Source organism: Arachis ipaensis, chromosome B9, assembly GCF_059453495.1.
Source record: "Arachis ipaensis isolate K30076 ecotype BB chromosome B9, ASM5945349v1, whole genome shotgun sequence".
Taxonomy (NCBI): domain Eukaryota; kingdom Viridiplantae; phylum Streptophyta; class Magnoliopsida; order Fabales; family Fabaceae; genus Arachis; species Arachis ipaensis.
The window spans coordinates 6,054,007-6,071,913 of NC_142444.1; the positions used below are offsets into that span (position 1 = coordinate 6,054,007).

General features: G+C 35.1%; 2 protein-coding genes across 2 annotated transcripts; one reads left to right on the top strand and one right to left on the bottom strand.

The window, feature by feature from the left end:
• The first annotated feature begins 1,223 nt into the window (after positions 1-1,223).
• On the top strand, positions 1,224-4,664 carry LOC107619072 (glycosyltransferase BC10). Its single transcript, XM_016321279.3, has 2 exons — positions 1,224-2,390; positions 3,630-4,664. Exons 1-2 carry the CDS (start codon positions 1,887-1,889, stop codon positions 4,269-4,271), a joined length of 1,146 nt encoding a protein of 381 aa, XP_016176765.1. The 5' UTR covers positions 1,224-1,886; the 3' UTR covers positions 4,272-4,664.
• A 1,290-nt stretch (positions 4,665-5,954) lies between these two features.
• LOC107617300 (IAA-amino acid hydrolase ILR1-like 4) lies at positions 5,955-9,310 on the bottom strand. The gene is made up of 5 exons (XM_016319035.3): positions 8,805-9,310; positions 8,025-8,150; positions 7,612-7,926; positions 6,944-7,072; positions 5,955-6,513 (listed from the first exon to the last, which is right to left on the bottom strand). Exons 1-5 carry the CDS (start codon positions 9,138-9,140, stop codon positions 6,106-6,108), a joined length of 1,314 nt encoding a protein of 437 aa, XP_016174521.1. The 5' UTR covers positions 9,141-9,310; the 3' UTR covers positions 5,955-6,105.
• Between the last annotated feature and the right edge of the window lie 8,597 nt (positions 9,311-17,907).

Here is a 17,907-nt window from a genome sequence, read left to right on the forward strand (position 1 = left end):
GTATTTCTTCATTTTGATCACTATTTATATTTTTTTTTCACACAACTCATGACCACTATTAGTAGCGGCTACTCACATTTCGCATTATCATTGTGAAAATGTTAGGTTGTTTCAGGGTTTACCACCAAACTTGTCTATGATGCTGATTAAATATTAGAAAATATACGGGACCAAGTTGCAAATAAATAAATAAATTTGATTAGGGTTATCCATGAGTGAATATCCATCTCGGTCTCTGATAATTTTTTTTGAAAAATTACGAAGTCTGATCTCCAATAAAAAAATACATATTTTGTCTTTTGATATTTAATTTTGTAAGTGTCAATGATCTCTTTTTAGAATATGTTTATATCATACATTAATCACTAATATATTCTCTATTTATTTTTATAAATAAAAATAATTTAAAAATTACTAATATTTTTTAGTTTACATAATAAATTTGGCCAATGTATTTAAAAAAATAACAAAAAAAAGCCTTAACAATTACTTTAAAAAACAGCGAGACTAAAAAAAAAAGAATTTATCAATCCTAGTTAATTCTTAACGGATAAACTATAGTTTAACATGTCATGTAAGCTTATACTATTAATACAGAGAGAAAATATTGACAAAGAAGTTAATCAGTCTCTCATAAATAAAGATCAAGAACCGAAAAAAATATTTTTTTATTGATGACTCGTTGTCTTTTGAAGTAATTGTCTAAGACTTGGTTTGGTAAAATTTTTCGAAAAAATACTTGTGCTTTTCAAAAGTTCAAAATACTTTTGAAAGCAACTAAAGTAAAACTTTTTAAATTTAGTTTGTACTTTTTAAAAATTTAAAAATCTAATATAACATTATATGTTAACTAACTTTTAAATTAATACTTATATTTAGATTTATTATAATATTCTAAATATAATTATTATTTATTGTGTTTATTAAATATTATTTTTATTTAATTTACCAAACATAAATTTTATCATTTTTAAAAAAATATTTTTAAAAATTAATTTTTATAAACTATTTAAAAAAAAAGTAAAAAATTTAGCGAACGTCAAAGTCATTTAGAAAATTTTTTTTTCCGGTGATCCGTTATTCCGTTATCACCAACCCTGACTAATTGTGATTCTGTTTGAAGATTAAAAGAAGACAGGGACCAAGTTGCAAATAAGCAAAAACGTGATCGGGGGCTATTTTCAAATTATTATTGATAGCTCCATCGATTACTTTGCCTAGTGTTTGAGCCGAAGGTAAGAGCCATTAGAGAGCTTGCAGAGATTAACAAAACAATAATCTCTCTCTCTCTCTCAAACACACACACACACTCTTCCACTGAAATCTGGCGCAATTCGGTTGTAGAGAGGAGAAAAGTGTGAACGGGACCCACTACTTTGTTCCTCAAACGTCTTTCATTTTGGAATTAATTGAACTCTCTTTCTCTCTCTCTATCTCTATATAGCTGGATTATTCTCTCAAACATGGCACCACGGTGATGCGCTTCTCACGTTTCTCTGCTTTTTGTTTTGTTTTTATTATTCCCTTTTGAATACACCATATTTGGTGCCAAGAACATAGGAAAAGGAAAGTTTTGGTTTTTAACCATTTAGACAATTGTTGCTTTTGTGGGGTGCCAGGTTTTTCATGTTGTATGAGTTTATTTGATCCGGGGCTGCAGGATTTGATCTATTGGTATGTGGGGGTTTTGATTGATTCTCATCAATTTTGGAGGTATACCCATGTGGCAGAATAGTATGATATGCTTGTTTTTGATCTGGTTTTGCCATGAAAGGTGAGAATTTTGATGATGCTTTTGAGGTTTGGTTATGTATGTGAAGGCACAAGAAGAGTAGACAGATCTTTTAGATTTGGTTAGATTAGAAACTTAGAATAGAGGAAACAAAATGCAATCTAGGTTGGAGGAAGTGAAGGACCCTTCTGCAGCAAGAATTAGTTCTTCTAGGCCCTTCCCTGTGAGGCTTCTGCAGTTCTTCTTGCTGTTTTTGGTTATAGGCATAGGTGCTTCGTTTCTTAGTATGTACATGATTCGCCATTTTGGTATTCACAATGTTGCTCTGGTGCAATCCACCTTTAGGCCTTGTTTTCAGACACCAGGAACAATAGAGAGTTTCATTATGCCTCCTGTGAATTTGATGCATAAGATGAATGACACTGAACTCTTCTGGAGAGCTTCTTTTGATACGAGGATTAAAGATTATCCGTTTCGAAGAGTTCCTAAGATTGCCTTCATGTTCTTGACCAAGGGACCCTTGCCAATGGCACCACTTTGGGAGAAGTTCTTTAAAGGCCATGAGCAGCTGTATTCTATATATGTTCATTCGCTGCCGTCTTATACACCTGATTTTCCGCCATCCTCGGTGTTTTATAGGAGGCATATCCCAAGCCAGGTATGAGCTTGCTTTATCTAATTTCAAACATGTCACATGTTTATGACTGAATGGCATAATGTTAGTCTTTATAATGTAATGCTAGTTATCAATTAGTTATGGACTTAATCACCATTATCTGTTATAAGAGTTTTGTGGTTGTTGCTAATTTTGTCAGACAAATTTTGATTGGTATAAAATATAACTATTACTTTTATGTCGAACATAAGACAGGAAATATTGCCATTTTTGTCAATAAGTTTTTTATTGGAACTATGTAACATGTGGATCTAAGTGTTGCCTTCTTTACTGGAATAAGATACAATTTGGACACAAATCATTTTTCATATTCTTCATGAGTAAGATCATGGTAAGAGTGGAAATCCCTTTGCTTTGTTCTGTTTAATAGAGTTTTCTAAGAAAGAGTAAACATTCCAGCCACATTATGTTACTCTATCGATATAAAATATACTAGAGAACTGGTCATCTTCCTAAGCACACCATCTTAGACTGGGGGAATTGATCAGCCTCATTATGATGTTGTGGTTGTTGCATTTATGTTTATGCACAAAATTTACTATATGTAGCAATTAGAAACAACATCCCTTTTTTATGATGTGATAGAAGGTCAATTCAACCAGCTAACCAAGATTTCTAACAATCTTGATAATGTGTTGGAGGAAAGTGGATAGTGTTGATCTGCACCATTCATTATTGTAGTCATATTTAAATATTGCATCAATTGCCAAGGAGGGATAGGATTTATCTTGGATTTTTTTTCCTATTTGGTTTATGTGTTATTTCGTTTTCAGAACTTTGCGAAGAAAAAAAAAAGTGAGAAACAGTACAAGCAAAATAATATTGTTCACTTTTTCATTTTATGTTTTCACTCTTCACAAAATGTTGAAAATAGGAAACACTTGAAATGAAAAGAGAAACTTTTGTCATTGTTACTTGGCCAATTCAGGAGCTTTCTATACAAGAAAAAGTAGTTCAACTTAGCAATCAAACATGTCAGCTACTCTGCTATTTTATGGTTTTCTTATTATCCTGCAATTTATTCGGAGAACATGCTTCTATAACCAAAGAATCATAGAAAGTTTGTCAAGATATTTAAACTCCTTGAAATGTTCCTTTCATAGTGCACTGCTTTCCAATTTTAATAATGTTATTTCCAGACCAAGATTAGAAAAATAGAATTCAGGTTGAATATTTTTGTGTTTTTAAGTAATTTCTAAGCAGCTTCTGTCTCCTTCACAGGTGGCAGAGTGGGGAATGATGAGTATGTGTGATGCCGAAAGACGGCTGCTTGCTAACGCATTGCTCGACATCTCAAATGAATGGTTTATCCTTTTATCAGAGTCTTGCATTCCTCTCCAGAACTTCAGCATTATCTACCGATACATATCACGATCATGGTACAGCTTTATGGGAGCAGTTGACGAACCTGGTCCTTACGGGAGAGGACGCTACGAGGACAGCATGGCACCCGAGATCAACATCAGCGACTGGCGTAAGGGGTCTCAGTGGTTTGAAATCAACCGCAAACTTGCCATTCGAATAGTTGAAGACAGCACTTATTATCCAAAGCTCAGAGACTTCTGTTTGCCGCACAAATGCTATGTTGACGAGCACTATTTCCAGACAATGTTGACCATTACAATGCCTCATCTTTTGGCGAACCGGAGCCTCACTTATGTGGACTGGTCGAGGGGTGGTGCTCATCCGGCTACATTTGGAAAAGACGACATCAAGGAAGATTTCTTCAGGAGAATCAAGGTAGATCAGACATGTATTTACAATGGCCAGCCAACATCCACATGTTTCTTATTTGCCAGAAAGTTTGCTCCTAATGCTTTGGAACCTCTTTTAGATATCGCACCGAGAGTTCTAGGAATTTGAAAAGGAGATCAGTTTTCGTGCGCTACGTTTTACAGTGTCACCCAATCAAAATTACAAGAAAGTGAGAAATCGTGACAGGTAGTTATGTATGCCAATGGCCGACACTGTCAGTAGAAACGATGCCTGGGTTCGGCGGCGAATCCTTGACGGAGTGCTTCTGATTGGAGCATGTTAGTTAGCTATATCAGCTGACTCCATCTTAGTCACATGATTGATCTTTGTATTGTTTCTATATGCTGCAGAAATTTTGAGTTACCACTCCAGCCTTTAGGTGTGTAGAACATTGAATCTAAACCATATTTTATACTAGTATTAGTTCAAAATATAGAGTAATATTTTTATTGGATTACTTGTTAACTGAATAAATATCTTAGCTTTCTTTTTTCTTTTTAATTATTTTTGTTAAATATATGAATGCTCTATTCTTATACAAGTCTAGCTATGGCTGTTACAATTTCTCCACACAAAATGTTCGCCTAATTTTGTGAGAAGTGATAAGATATGCTTACTGTTACTATGATGCAAACAATTTCAGTTATGCATTGGTGTCAAATAGTGATTTTGAGGTGCAACAATAAGATTAAACAATGATATTTAAATAGTGATGAAAATGATCTTGATTTGATATCATCTTAATTGCTTTTGTTAGGCACTCCCAGTCTCCCATTCTTTTCTTTTTTTGATCATGAATCCATCACACTAGACTTCTATTTTCTAACTCCTAATTGTTGATTATTTTTATAATTTTGATTTTGATGTAATGCATTATTGTCCTTGTTAAGGCTTGCTTATCATAAAGCCGGCCTCCTTAGTTTATCACGTTTGACTTTCTAATTGCTTCTATGATCTATTTTTACTTCTTGTTTCAGGAAAATTTTATATATATTATTGTCATAGTCATGTGACATGGATTTATAATTAATGTTTTGATTTTATGATTTATAAATTATGGTTAACTAAGACGCATAGTATGATAGTGACAGAGATGTAAATAAAGCTATTGAAGTTAAAAATTCAGTAAGAGTATTTTAATTAAGGCGAAGACTCATATGCAGTTGTTTTCATGTGAAGTAGTTGTTTTCATGTGAAGTTGCTAGTTAAGAACTATTAGATGATTTGACGTGTTTAACTAAATTGTTATCTAACAATTCTCAACTAGCAATTTCAAATTTCACATGAAGACAATTGCATGCGAACTTCCACCTTTAAATAGTCGCTTTTTAATTTTATTATGGAGAAGGTAATGGTGTAGGACAGCAACATGGAGAAGCAGCGTGTTTTACAGGCGTGTGGTGTCAGGGAACTACAAATCGGACGGTACGAGTGCTCCCAGAGAAATCGGACGGTCCGATTTTCATTTTATTAAAAAAAAAAAACCTTTTTGTACAACACGAATGGTCCGATTTGCTTCTTCCAAAATTCAAAATTTTCTCTTTGCAACTCGGACCATCCGATTTAACCATGATATTTTCTTTCCAAAACAACTCGCGTCCGACTTGTTAAAGCACAAGTCAGAAAAGGCTGCGTCCACATCTTGGTCTAGCACCACTATACCCCATAACACAGCACATCACATGCATGCCTCCAATAACAAAAAAAATGAGCCTTAAATAGTCAATAATAAAGAAGATCTGAATTTAAATGACTTGGACATGACAGGATTAGTTGATAAATTCAACAATATTTCGTTAAAAACAGTAAAAAGTATTTTCTTTTTGTTATTAAAATTGTATGTAAATTGTGTCTATACAGTGAATTATTGCTGCATTAATACATGAAGAGAGATCAATGCAAAAAGCCTTTAAATATGAACAACACATGAAAATGAAATACTTTACAACTCATCATGATATTGACCCTCTACAAGAGGTATATCCTGCTGAAGTTTTAGAAGGTAAGTAGAAGCCAAGGATGCATGAAGTGCAGCTCCTAAAGGAAGTGCATCTTCATTGACTTTATAATAAGGTGAGTGTCCGCCGGCAAGCCGTTCATGCGACGCGTTCTGCATTCCAAGCACGAAGTAGTATCCAGGTATAACCTCTTGATAGAACGAGAAGTCTTCGGCTCCCATTGATGGTCGCATCTCATTAAATTTTTGGATGCCAAGAGATTTTGTGGCAATGTCAAGAAAATGTTTGTGCAAGTCACCATTGTTTATGGTTGCAGGGTAGAAAGGTTTCTCTTCTTGAAGGAAGTCCACTGTTGCGTTACACCTATGGACGGCGGCTTGGCCAATAATAACCTAGACACAGACTCAAATGAATCAGCCCTGGTCTCCATCAAAAGAATGTGATTGATGTAAAATTATTCTCGGGTTTCTACTTTCTACCAAAGAGTTCAAGGTTTTGAAAGAAATAGTTCATGACATTGCACATATATACTTTTGAAACTCGTGCACAAGCATCTCACGTTAACATAGAGTTCAGGGAAGAACCGCACCTAAAGGGTGATTTGAAGTGGCGACAAAACCAACTAGCTTGTTAAAAAGGACTAGAAAGGCTTAGATGCAATGGTAAGTAAGCTACAAAACAAGCCACAACAATGTAACTAGTCCCACATATTACTTACAATTTTGTTGAGCAGTGATCTCTTCTGAGGGGAATTATGACATTAAAAATAAAATAGTATCAACATAGATAGGAAAAATTAATATAAAATTCTCAATGGCATACCTGCTCAATACGCTGCTGCAGTTGCTTGAAGCCTTCTTTTGAAAATGCCCGGAAGGTGCCACCAATCGTGACAGTATCGGGAATAATATTGAACGCACTGCCTCCTTCGACTTTTCCTACTGTCACAACCTGCAGGTAAATGCCTATGTTAGGGAGACATAATAGTTTCTTCTCATAAACAATGAAGGGCCTTCGGTATACAAGCCTTTCATCATTTTCAATTAGCACACACCGAAAATGCTTGCACATCAGCTAACTCATACACCCATATGCACATAGAAATGAACCACTTCTATGGAAAATTTCATATGCTTAATTTTATAGATTAGCTTTTAAAATTATTCCCAGTTTAAAGACTTTAAGTGGGAAAAAAAAAAAATTCATGCTTGACTTTCTCTATACAGCTTATACCTGCATTGCAATTTCTAGTAATTATTACAAGTGTAAATCATAAGTTCTCAGTTTGAGTAAAGTGATGAATAGGTGGATTCAAAATATGCATATAATACCTTAGGCTTCCGGCTTAATTAGGCTCCGGTAATATGTAGCTTAAACAAACATTAAGGCCAGAGGTTGAGTGTTGTAACGAGGTATTGGTTCGGAATATGGTAAATCAACAACAATGTAAGCCAAAAGTGCAGGAAAGGAGGGAAATAAGATGAATTTACCTGGGAGTCAAGAGGATCGGCTTCTCGAGAAATAAGGTGCTGTAAGCTAACAATTACATTAGAAGCTGCCAATATGGGGTCTATAGAATGTTGAGGAATAGCTGCATGACCTCCCTTTCCACTTATCGTTGCTTCAAAGAAACCAGAATTTGCATACATGAGACCAGATCGAGAACCTACTTCGCCTATTAGAAACTTTCCTGTGATATGCAATCCAAAGATAGCATTAACATTTTCTAAGACTCCGGATTCTACAATTTTCTTAGCCCCTGCACCCCCTTCCTCAGCCGGTTGGAAAACAAGAATAACAGTTCCCTATATATTTAGACAAGAAAATAATGAATGATTGAGGAAAATCTGGAGAGAGTCTTAGAACAGAGGAAAAGTAAGTTAGCTAATAGAGAAAATCACACTTTTATCTCATTTTCATTTTGTTTGAGGATCATTGCAGCACCGAGAAGCATAGCAACATGAGCATCATGACCGCATGCGTGCATCTTTCCAGGTACTTTACTCTTGTGCTCCCAATCCACCATTTCCTATGTATAGACATTACAATAAATCAGTGAAATATACAATACATAGACCATGAAATAGGAAACACAGAAAATTACTCTCTAAATTTTCCTATTAAACAGCATCACACACATTAGTTCTTGAAGAAAAAAAAAAAATCCTAACATGGTTCCTATTAATTAGAAATGTCCATCATGTTACTTTTGTTACACAGGTTTTGACGAGTTTAATTCATCTCCATTTTCAAAACATCACATCTTGGTGAACTATTTTAAAATAACACAATCTTGAAAGCTAGTTTTTCTCATCTTACAAACTCCTCACTCTTCCTTACTTTCTTCAATGTGTGACTAATTTCATACACTACACGTCACACTTGCAACATTAACACTAAGTTGTTCAATTAGAATTCTTTTAAGACTAAATTGGAGTATTACTCATGAAATTTTCAACTCACCACAATTATCTTTTAGGAACAAATTTCCAAGGTAGGGTTAAAACTACACATGGTGCAGACTGCAGAGTAAGATATCATGGAGCTAAATTGCAATCATCTAAAACAAAATTGAAGTTAAATAAATAATAGAAGAAAGGTACCTACTCAAACCTAGATAAAGTTCTAAAAGCCAAAACCTTGGAAAAGAGTCATGTGCAAAAAAAAAAAAAGGATTTGAGACCTGTAAAGCAAGAGCATCCATGTCAGCTCTTAGAGCAACAAAAGGAGGTTTTCCAGTTCCAATGTATCCAATGACACCGGTTTCAGCAATTGGATGCTTATATGAAATTCCCAATTTGTCCAACTCTGCTCTTATGACCTCACTGGTCTCAAATTCCTGATACCCCAATTCCGGATTCTCATGAATCTTTCTTCTGATGTTCACCATCCAATCAAAAACCTCAGGACTCTTAGCTGAATCAAGAAACTTGAATTCGGTTGTTGTGGCAGCAATAATAATAAGGAAATAGAAAATAGGGAGTAAGTGGAAGTAGAAGTACTTGAAAGAGGAACACATAGTTACATCAAAAAATGGGTAACAGGGTCAGAGAGTGAAGTGGTTCAAGCGACAGAAACTAGAACAGTAGACTTTGTTAGATCATGTGGTCCCTACAGCCGCCTCTTGCAACCGTGTGCAATGTGTTACATTGCCAAACCAGAATCCATATCTATACTCTCACCAATCTGAATAATCTATTGTCCTCTCTATAAATTTGTACCCAAAAAAATTTCCAATAATCATAATTTTTAACTCATTTATTTGTCAAGGAATTAGAAAATGAATATTGTCATTTTTATTTTGATAATATGATTTTTTTTTATAAATTTATACAAATATACGATACAAAAATATTATATATAGTGATATTATAAAAAAAATAATAAAATTTAATTTAATTTTAATTTCAAGACATGATTAAATCGTTATTTTTAGAAAAATATTCACCTCTCATACTTAAGTTATTATAAGATTTATTATGATACTTTTTTATAATACAATGAAATCAATGAATTGCTTGAATATCAATTATCAAAAAATTTTCTTATATTTAAAACTTGAAAATTAATAAAATCAGAAATTATTTTTAATATGAAAGATGAAAATAATATTTTAGTTGAATATTAATATTTAAAATATATTGCAGTATTGTAAATATGTAAAATGGGTGTTTAATATGCAAAATATGTGTTAGTCAGAATATTAACACGTATCTAATACGCATCCTATATGTTATCAGGATGATAACACGTGTTTAATACACACTTTACGTATTGACTTTCTACCTACAAAATCTATCTACATATAATTACATCAAATAATTTTATTTTTAATAAAATGCCAATATTTTTTTCATATAAAAAAATTAACCCAATAAAATTCTCTTATATTTAGACATATATTTATAGACAAAGACGGAGCTTAGGTAGGCCAATGGGCTATGGCCTCCAGAAAAATTTTATAAAAAAAATAATGAGTTAATACTTAAATTTGTCCCTTAAAGATACATCGATCTTCATTTTAGTCTCCGAAAGATAAAGTTAATAAAAAAAGTCCTCGAAAGATACACAACTGGATCAGGTTCGTCCTTCCGTCAATTCTCTTGATGACTTGGCTAACGTCTGCTGACGTGTGACGTTAACTGCCACGCTAGCAGAGAAGGAAAACGACGCCGTTTTAATTGAATGCCCTGCTAGTCATGATTCGGCGTCGTTTTGTGGCCAGAGTGGATTCAAAACGTTGCAGGCTCTCACCTCATTCCATAACAACTATCTCCATGTTTGGCTCCAAAATGTTTCGTCTCCCTCAAGCCATGCCCTAACCCTTTCACCTTGCATTCGAACGTCGCTATCCACGTTTGTCATTGTTTGTTGACGATCAAAGCAGAGTAGGTGTTGCTACTGAGAACAGAGGTCGTCGGCTCTGTTAGCAATATTGATTGTGGAAGAAGCAATTGTGACGGTTAGAGGTAAGCATTAAAGTTTTTTCATTTTTTTTGAGTCAGATTGTGGCCTGATGACTTAAGGGTGGCGTTTTGTATGTCTTTGTCTGATTTCGAGTAGGGGTTTGAGGAGGCTAAGGGTTTGTGTGACTATTGTGAAAGATTTTGAGTGTGTCATAATGCATTGCTTTGACTGCCGTTGTGATGATATTTAGTTATGGGTCTTTCATTTTAGTGATGGTTATTTTTCCTTGTTGCATGTTTGTTTTGGGGTTAGGGTTTGTTATGTTATGATTGAGAATAGCTAGTGGCAATCTATGTGGGCTAAGGATGTTTTCTTTTTTGTTATTGTAGATGGAAGGTCCTCCGATGACTTTTGTGTTTCACCATAGTGGATTGTTTAAAAAGAATGTGGAAGAAGATATGGTATATGAACCTGATAATACAGAGGTGTTGATGGGGGTTGAAGGAGACACGCTTGACGTCTTCTTTGTAAGGGGTTACTATAGGGAGTTGGATTACATTGAAGCTGGAAACTGTTGGTAGAAAGATCCTGGAGTTCCCCTTTCATCCGGGTTGAGAAGGTTAGTCACAGACGCAGACTTGGTTGTCATGTGCAAGGATTGCAGGAGAAACTACAATCTAATCAATATCTACCTGGAGAATTGTATTTCTCAGCCTTGTATAGTAGACAACATGGAGGACGAAGTAGTGAATGTGGAAGCAGATAGCTTAAAACAGAGGAAGTCTTTGGAAGCTAAGAAGTGCAGTTCCCAACCTGTGAAGAAACCCACAACAATGGTTCCTGAGTCCAAGAAGCAATCCTCTCACCCCAACAGAACAACCTTACAGCCCAAGTCACAGCCCAGCAAACCAACAATGAAGCTCATATCTGAGCCCAACCAACCAAAGATGAAGCCCAATTCTCAGCCCAATAAACCAGTCCATCAGCCCAAGAAGACAACATCTCAGCCCATGAAGCCTGTTCCTCAGGCCAAGAAGACCATTTATCAGGCCAAATCAGTTCCACCTCAATCAAATGCATCATCAGAAGCAGCCAATAACTCACAAGGGAATAAGGATAAACAAATTTTGACATCGTGTGGACAGGATGTTAACAATCACATATTTGTGATTGCTTATGCCATTGTCAGTGTCGAAAACAAAGACAATTGGAAGTTGTTCCTTGAGTTACTGTACAACGACCTGGGAGACTACAGGGAGAACAAATGGTGCTTCATTTCAGACATGCAGAAGGTGAGAATGTTATTGACTTACGACAAGAAACTATTAGGACTCTTTTGATTTAATGAATAACACTGAGGGACGAATTTGATTTAATGAAGTTATCTGAGGGACGAATTTGATTTAACATCTTTTCATGTCTTTGTTTACTTGCAGGGTTTAATACCAGCTGTTCAGGAAGTGTTTCCTAAGGTACACCATCGATTCTGTGTCTGACATTTATGGCGCAATTTCTCAAAACAATGGTCAAATAATGAACTGAAAGATATGGTTTGGGAATGTGCTCGGTCGAGGACAACAGTTAAATTCAATCGAAACATGAACAGAGTGAAGCTAATCAATCAAAAAGCCTGGGAATATCTCGACAAATGGCCTAAGGATGCATGGACAAAGGCGCACTTTAGTGAACTGCCAAAGGTGGATAACATCTACAACAATGCTTGCGAGTCTTTCAACGTTAAAATCAAGCATGACAGGGGCAAGCCCATTCTGACATTAGCTGAGGAAGTTAGAAGAATCATCATGAAGAGTATTGTTGACAATCGGAAGAAGCTACAGAACTATCAAGGAATTCTCCCCCTGTTCAGCAGAGTAGACTTGAAGCCATGACAGCGTTGTCTAGCCACTGGGCTCCTCAATGGTCCGGCGATGAAAAAGAAGAACTCTATAAAGTTCATGGCTGGCCAACCAATATGGTGGTTGACCTGGAAAAGCACACATGCAGCTGTCGCTTTTGGCAACTCACAGGTAACAAATTCAACAGTTACTTATTGTCATCTACTTTCATGCACGATCTTTAAATAATTATTGATTTGTCTTTGTAAGGGATGCCGTGTATGCATGCAATATCGCCCATACAGGATAAGAATGACAAACGCGCTGAAGACTATTGTCATGACTGGTTGAAGATGGAAGCGTACAGGAAGACCTATTGCTTCAATGTCAATCCAGTGAAAGGACAGGATCTGTAGGAAAAAACACTCCATACCCAGCTCCCGTGCCACCACCATTTAAGGCCAAGCCTGGAAGACTAACGAAGAAAAGGAGAAGGGACAAAGAGGAGCAATCTACTGGGTCAAAGACAAAGATAAAGAGGAAGTATAACCCTATCAGATGCATGTATTGTAGTGAGATAGGACACAATAAGAGAAGCTGTGCAAAGAAGAAAGCTACGGAAGCTGAGGAGCATGCCAGGCAGCTGCAGTTGCAACTAGCTGTGGTTGCCCCTGCTGCAGATGGGGCTGACCCTCAAGTAAGCTCTGTCTCAGCTGAACATAATCCAGCTCCAGTAGATATAGCTCCATCACCAACACAGCCTCCAACAGTAATTGACATTAGCCAATCTGAAAGCATACCACCAACCCAAGAAACACAACAGGTAATCTTCCATATGTGATTTCTTTTAAACATATGTGATTTCTTTTATAATCTAAATCTAAATTTAAATCTGCCATTAAATTATGTAGGAACAAGTCACAGCTAGGCCACCCAAGTTAAAGGTCATTAAAGGAAAAGCCAGACTTCAGTCCTCTCCTAAACCTACTGTAGCTGCACCAGTCGCTATCTCTGCTGAGACAATCAAGGGGACTAGTTCAGCAACTGCTAAAAAGTTGGCCAACTTTATGACCTTCGTTCCTACTCCAGGCTTCAAGCTCCCAAGAAAGACTGATAAATGACTTTGATTGGTGTTGAAATGTATTCTGGTTGAATTTGTTTTTGTGTGAGGATACTTTATATTTTTTTGCACTGGGCAATTGAAGTTCCATTATCAATATTTTGCTTATCTATGTAATTGAAAGTTGTACTATGCCCTTTTATTTTGGTCTAGCCTACTTTTTAGGTTTGTATCCTCATGTAAAACCTTATGACTTTGCTGTTGTTTTTATCCTTAAGACAATGTGACATCTAGCCTTCTATGGCAACTCAATGTTTAAGAGTACTTTGACTACTGATTATGTTAATTCCTTAGTACATCTTACTGTAACAGTGATTTGAATTGGTTTGGAACATTTGAATTGGATTGTGTTGTCTTAATCTAAAAAAACCAAATGCAACATCTATTCTCATTCAAGAGATTCATCTCATTACACCATGACATATCAACAGAATTTGTTTTACTTGGAACAAGATAACAAACAACAAACGATCACATTAACGACAACTACCACAAACAGGAAAACTATTAACATTTTCAACGCTTTTACTTCAGCTTCCAAGCTGCCCAGTCTCCATGCCACCTTCAACCTCCATTTATCATAGTCACTTTCAACGTGCAACTCAGCCCAATAATCTTTCTTTGTTCCACGTTCGCCCACCCCTTCATAGTCATCATCGTCAACCCACTTAAAGTAATTGCAGTGACTGCCTTCTGCAAATTCAAAAATCAGAAAACAAAAAATTGAATAAAACCCCAAAACATAAAACAACATGGAAAACCTTTAACTTCTTACACAACACTCACCCGGTACCTTGGACATGCACGGAATAGTCTATCTGGGTTCTCTGTTGTCCCAGATTTTCTTATCGTAGCCTTCAATCCACAGTAACATGATTTCTCATGGGTTTTCCTCCTGGTTCACATTGAAGCGCTGGAACCATTACTGCTATTCGACGAAAACGACACACCACCGCCACGGCCTCCATTTGCTGCCTCCATTGTCACCCCAAACCAGCCAATTTCAACACTTACCCAGGCATATGGCCCTCTGATTGTTGAACGCGAAGTATTTATCGTCGAAATTATGATTAAGTTTCAAACACTGAGGGATTGATTTGAACTGTTTTCCCAAACTTACCTTGTCAGCAACTGCTAATGACACGTTGGACTCTTCCACGTAGGCAGCTAACGTCACACGTCATCAGACGTTAGCCAGCTCATCAACGGAGTTGACGGAAGGACAAACGTGATTAACTTGGGTATTTTTCAAGAACTCTTTTGATTAACTTTATCTTTCGGAGACTAAAATAAAGATCAATGTATCTTTCCGGGACGAATTTGAGTATTAACTCAAAAAATAATTTTTACTTGTTTTAAATATATAAAGTTGTTGGATTAATGTTCATTATTCTCATAAGTCCTTCACAATGCTATTGTCACCATTGGTTCAATTCTTACTTCAACCACATTTTCTTCTTTTATTGTCCATTGGAGATATATTTTCTTTTCTCTTTCTTCGAATGAAATCAAATCTTTATTTTTTTATTTTTATTTATTTATACTTGATTTCATATTATAATTATAAGTAATATTTTTTAAGTTTATAATTAGAAGGATAAGCTAATTATTTTAAATTATAATGATTTTACTAAATAAAATGCAACTATAAAATAATAAATAAACTATAAAATAGATAATTTAATTTCATATGATTTATCAGATAAAATACATATATTATTTAAATAAGTCCAATTTTTTAATTATCTATGTTATTGTCAAAATATATTGCACAATAGAATAAGTGATATTATAAAATCAAATGAAAAAAAATCTTGTTCGATTTTAAGTTTATCATTTTATATTTTTCTTATTGATCTTAAATATTTAAAAAAATAATTTGGACAAACAAAAATATAATTCTAAAAGCTATTATGGTAATTATAATTTTTTAATTTTTTAAGAATTTATTACAATCCTATAGTTAGAATTTATGACAATTGAAAAATAAAAAAAAATTGACATATTTAATTTGAATATAAATAGTTTTACATAATTTATATACTTGAATATATATATTTTTGGCTCTCCTAAATTTTTTTTTCAAGATCTGCTACTGTTTATAGAACCAACCAATGCACGTATATGATTAATGAACATAAAGCATCATGTCCCAAAATACTATGTTTGAACCATTGTATTTGTTTAAAATATGTTCTGAAAACCGGTTCGAACCGGCCGGTCGAATCGGTCGAACCGGGAACCGTTAACAAATACGGTTCGGACAGAAGGCAAAACCGCTAAATTTAAGAACCGAAATTGAACCGTCGAACCGGCCGGGAATCGGTCGGTCGAACCGAACCGTGATCCAGCCGGTTTTTTAAATTTTGTCAAAAACGATGCGTTTTGATCCAGAAACCAACCCTAGCCTTCAGTTTTCGGTCTCCTCACTCTTCAGTTCACTCCCCTGCAGCCCTCCACTCTCGAGCCTCCACCCTGCAGCCCTCCACTCTCGCCTCTCGCACTCAGTGGCCACGTATGCAGTCTCTACCTCGAGCCACCGCCGCCGTCGCAACACCTCCATCGAAGTCACTCAACGTCGCAAGTTCGTGGAGCCAGCTTGGAGATTCGCGCAGCCCTTTCCGTCGAAGTCAGCCGTGGAAATCGCAGCCACCGCCACCACTCCTTGCCGTCGCGCAGTGTCGTCCTGAGTGACCTGAAGCCCTTGCCCTTGTCTCGAGCCCCATTCCTGATTCCTCAGTCTCATACATACTCTCATTATTTCTCCCCAAAACACAACCCTAGCCTCCATCGCTCCCCCGTTGGTCGCATTGTCGCCGCCTGGTTCGTCGTGATCGTTCTTCAATCCTCCTATTTCGTGGTGTTCAAAGGCCCTTCCATTCCCCCAACGCCAATCCTCCTACTGATTAATGATAAATTGATACTGGTTTGTACATGCTTTTATTTTTTTCTGCTGTTAAATTTTGTTAAAGTTTCTTGATTGTACTCATTGCCTAAAGGAATACTTGTATCACATAGCTCACTACTAGTGCCTGCTGTTCGTGTTTATTTTTTAGTTCATAAATTATCAAATTATATTGATTATTGAATGGCTTTGCTCACTACTGCTATGCTATGTTGTACCCTGGTTTGTGTCTTCTTCGCTGCTGCTGTGCTATGCTTTTTTGGCTCTCTGTTGTTCATTGCTGACTGCTGAGCATTTTTGTATTTAATTAAGTCAATTAAAACTATGCTTTGGGCTTTATTGTGCTTAGATTGTTAAGTTAGTTAATTCAGCATATGTTCTGCTCTGGTGATGTTGTGTTTTGTGATTTCTTTGCATAGTGATGTGCTGCTGGAAACTGAAGTTGCTGCTATTTTGTGTGTGTTTGTGTTTGTTTTACTGTTTTACGATTTAATTATGCTTAAATGGTGACTGTCTTCATGATTTTTTATTTTAGTTATGTAGGATTTTGTGATTTCTTTGCCTAGTGATGTGCTGCTGGAGATTGAATTGCTGCTGTTAAATTTTTGAAACTTGACAAGTTTGAGGTCTTTGTGGATTCACTGGATTGTAATTTCCCTTTTGTGGATGATAAATTACAAAACTGGTGAACAGATATATATTATGGAATCAATAAGCAAACTGAAAGCCGGATGATATATATTATTCCATTCCTTAATTTATGACTCTATCCAGAATTAATGGCATGCAGCATTAGTATCAATAACATTGTGATTTATAGTGGATTTTCATGATTGATGATAAGTTTGGATGTTGGAATTTTATGTTTGGTTGTCTTATTTTGTTATTTGACTTTTGAGTTTGTACTTGAATAAGATCATAACATTCTCGTTTATGTAGTACTTTAATTTGGATAATATTTTAAGGTTTATATTAGACTATAATTATGTTTTAATGTGTTTATTTATATTTTATTTATTATTTTATTATAAAACGGTTTTTTCGGTTCAACCACAGTTGAATCGGTTGAACCTATAAATCAGTGAACTAATAATTAAAGCGGTTCAATGACCGATTCGGTTTTCAGAACCTTACTTTAAATAATTGTGTCGTATAATATTCGAATTAATGAAATAACACATCCTCTTAAAATACAATTTCAAGTTTCAAACGATTAGTCACAAACGGCAACCAAAAAAACGATTAGTCACAAACGGTTACACTTAATAATCGTAACATTCTAATTAACTTTTATAAAATATCTCATAATCATTTTCTAAGTAATTAAGGAAATAAAATAGTTGAACATATAGATTCTTTATTAAACATAAAGCTAATAATAAGCCAATAAATAACCGTAACATTCTAATTGATTTTTAATAGAAATTTATGTGCAGTGATATTTATATAAAGTTGATAGTTAAAAATTATTTTATATATATATATATATATATATATATATATATATATATATGATAAT

What these genes read in the sequence shown, in the direction of transcription:
- LOC107617300 (XM_016319035.3), bottom strand. Translation starts at nt 9,140, where the DNA reads ATGTGTTCCTCTTTCAAGTACTTCTACTTCCACTTACTCCCTATTTTC. An exon ending in TGGATGCTCTTGCTTTACAG is followed by an intron (nt 8,151 to 8,804) that starts GTCTCAAATCCT and finishes GTCTATACATAG; the next exon opens with GAAATGGTGGATTGGGAGCA. An exon ending in CCGATCCTCTTGACTCCCAG is followed by an intron (nt 7,073 to 7,611) that starts GTAAATTCATCT and finishes ATTTACCTGCAG; the next exon opens with GTTGTGACAGTAGGAAAAGT.
- LOC107619072 (XM_016321279.3), top strand. Translation starts at nt 1,887, where the DNA reads ATGCAATCTAGGTTGGAGGAAGTGAAGGACCCTTCTGCAGCAAGAATT. An exon ending in GGAGGCATATCCCAAGCCAG is followed by an intron (nt 2,391 to 3,629) that starts GTATGAGCTTGC and finishes TCTCCTTCACAG; the next exon opens with GTGGCAGAGTGGGGAATGAT.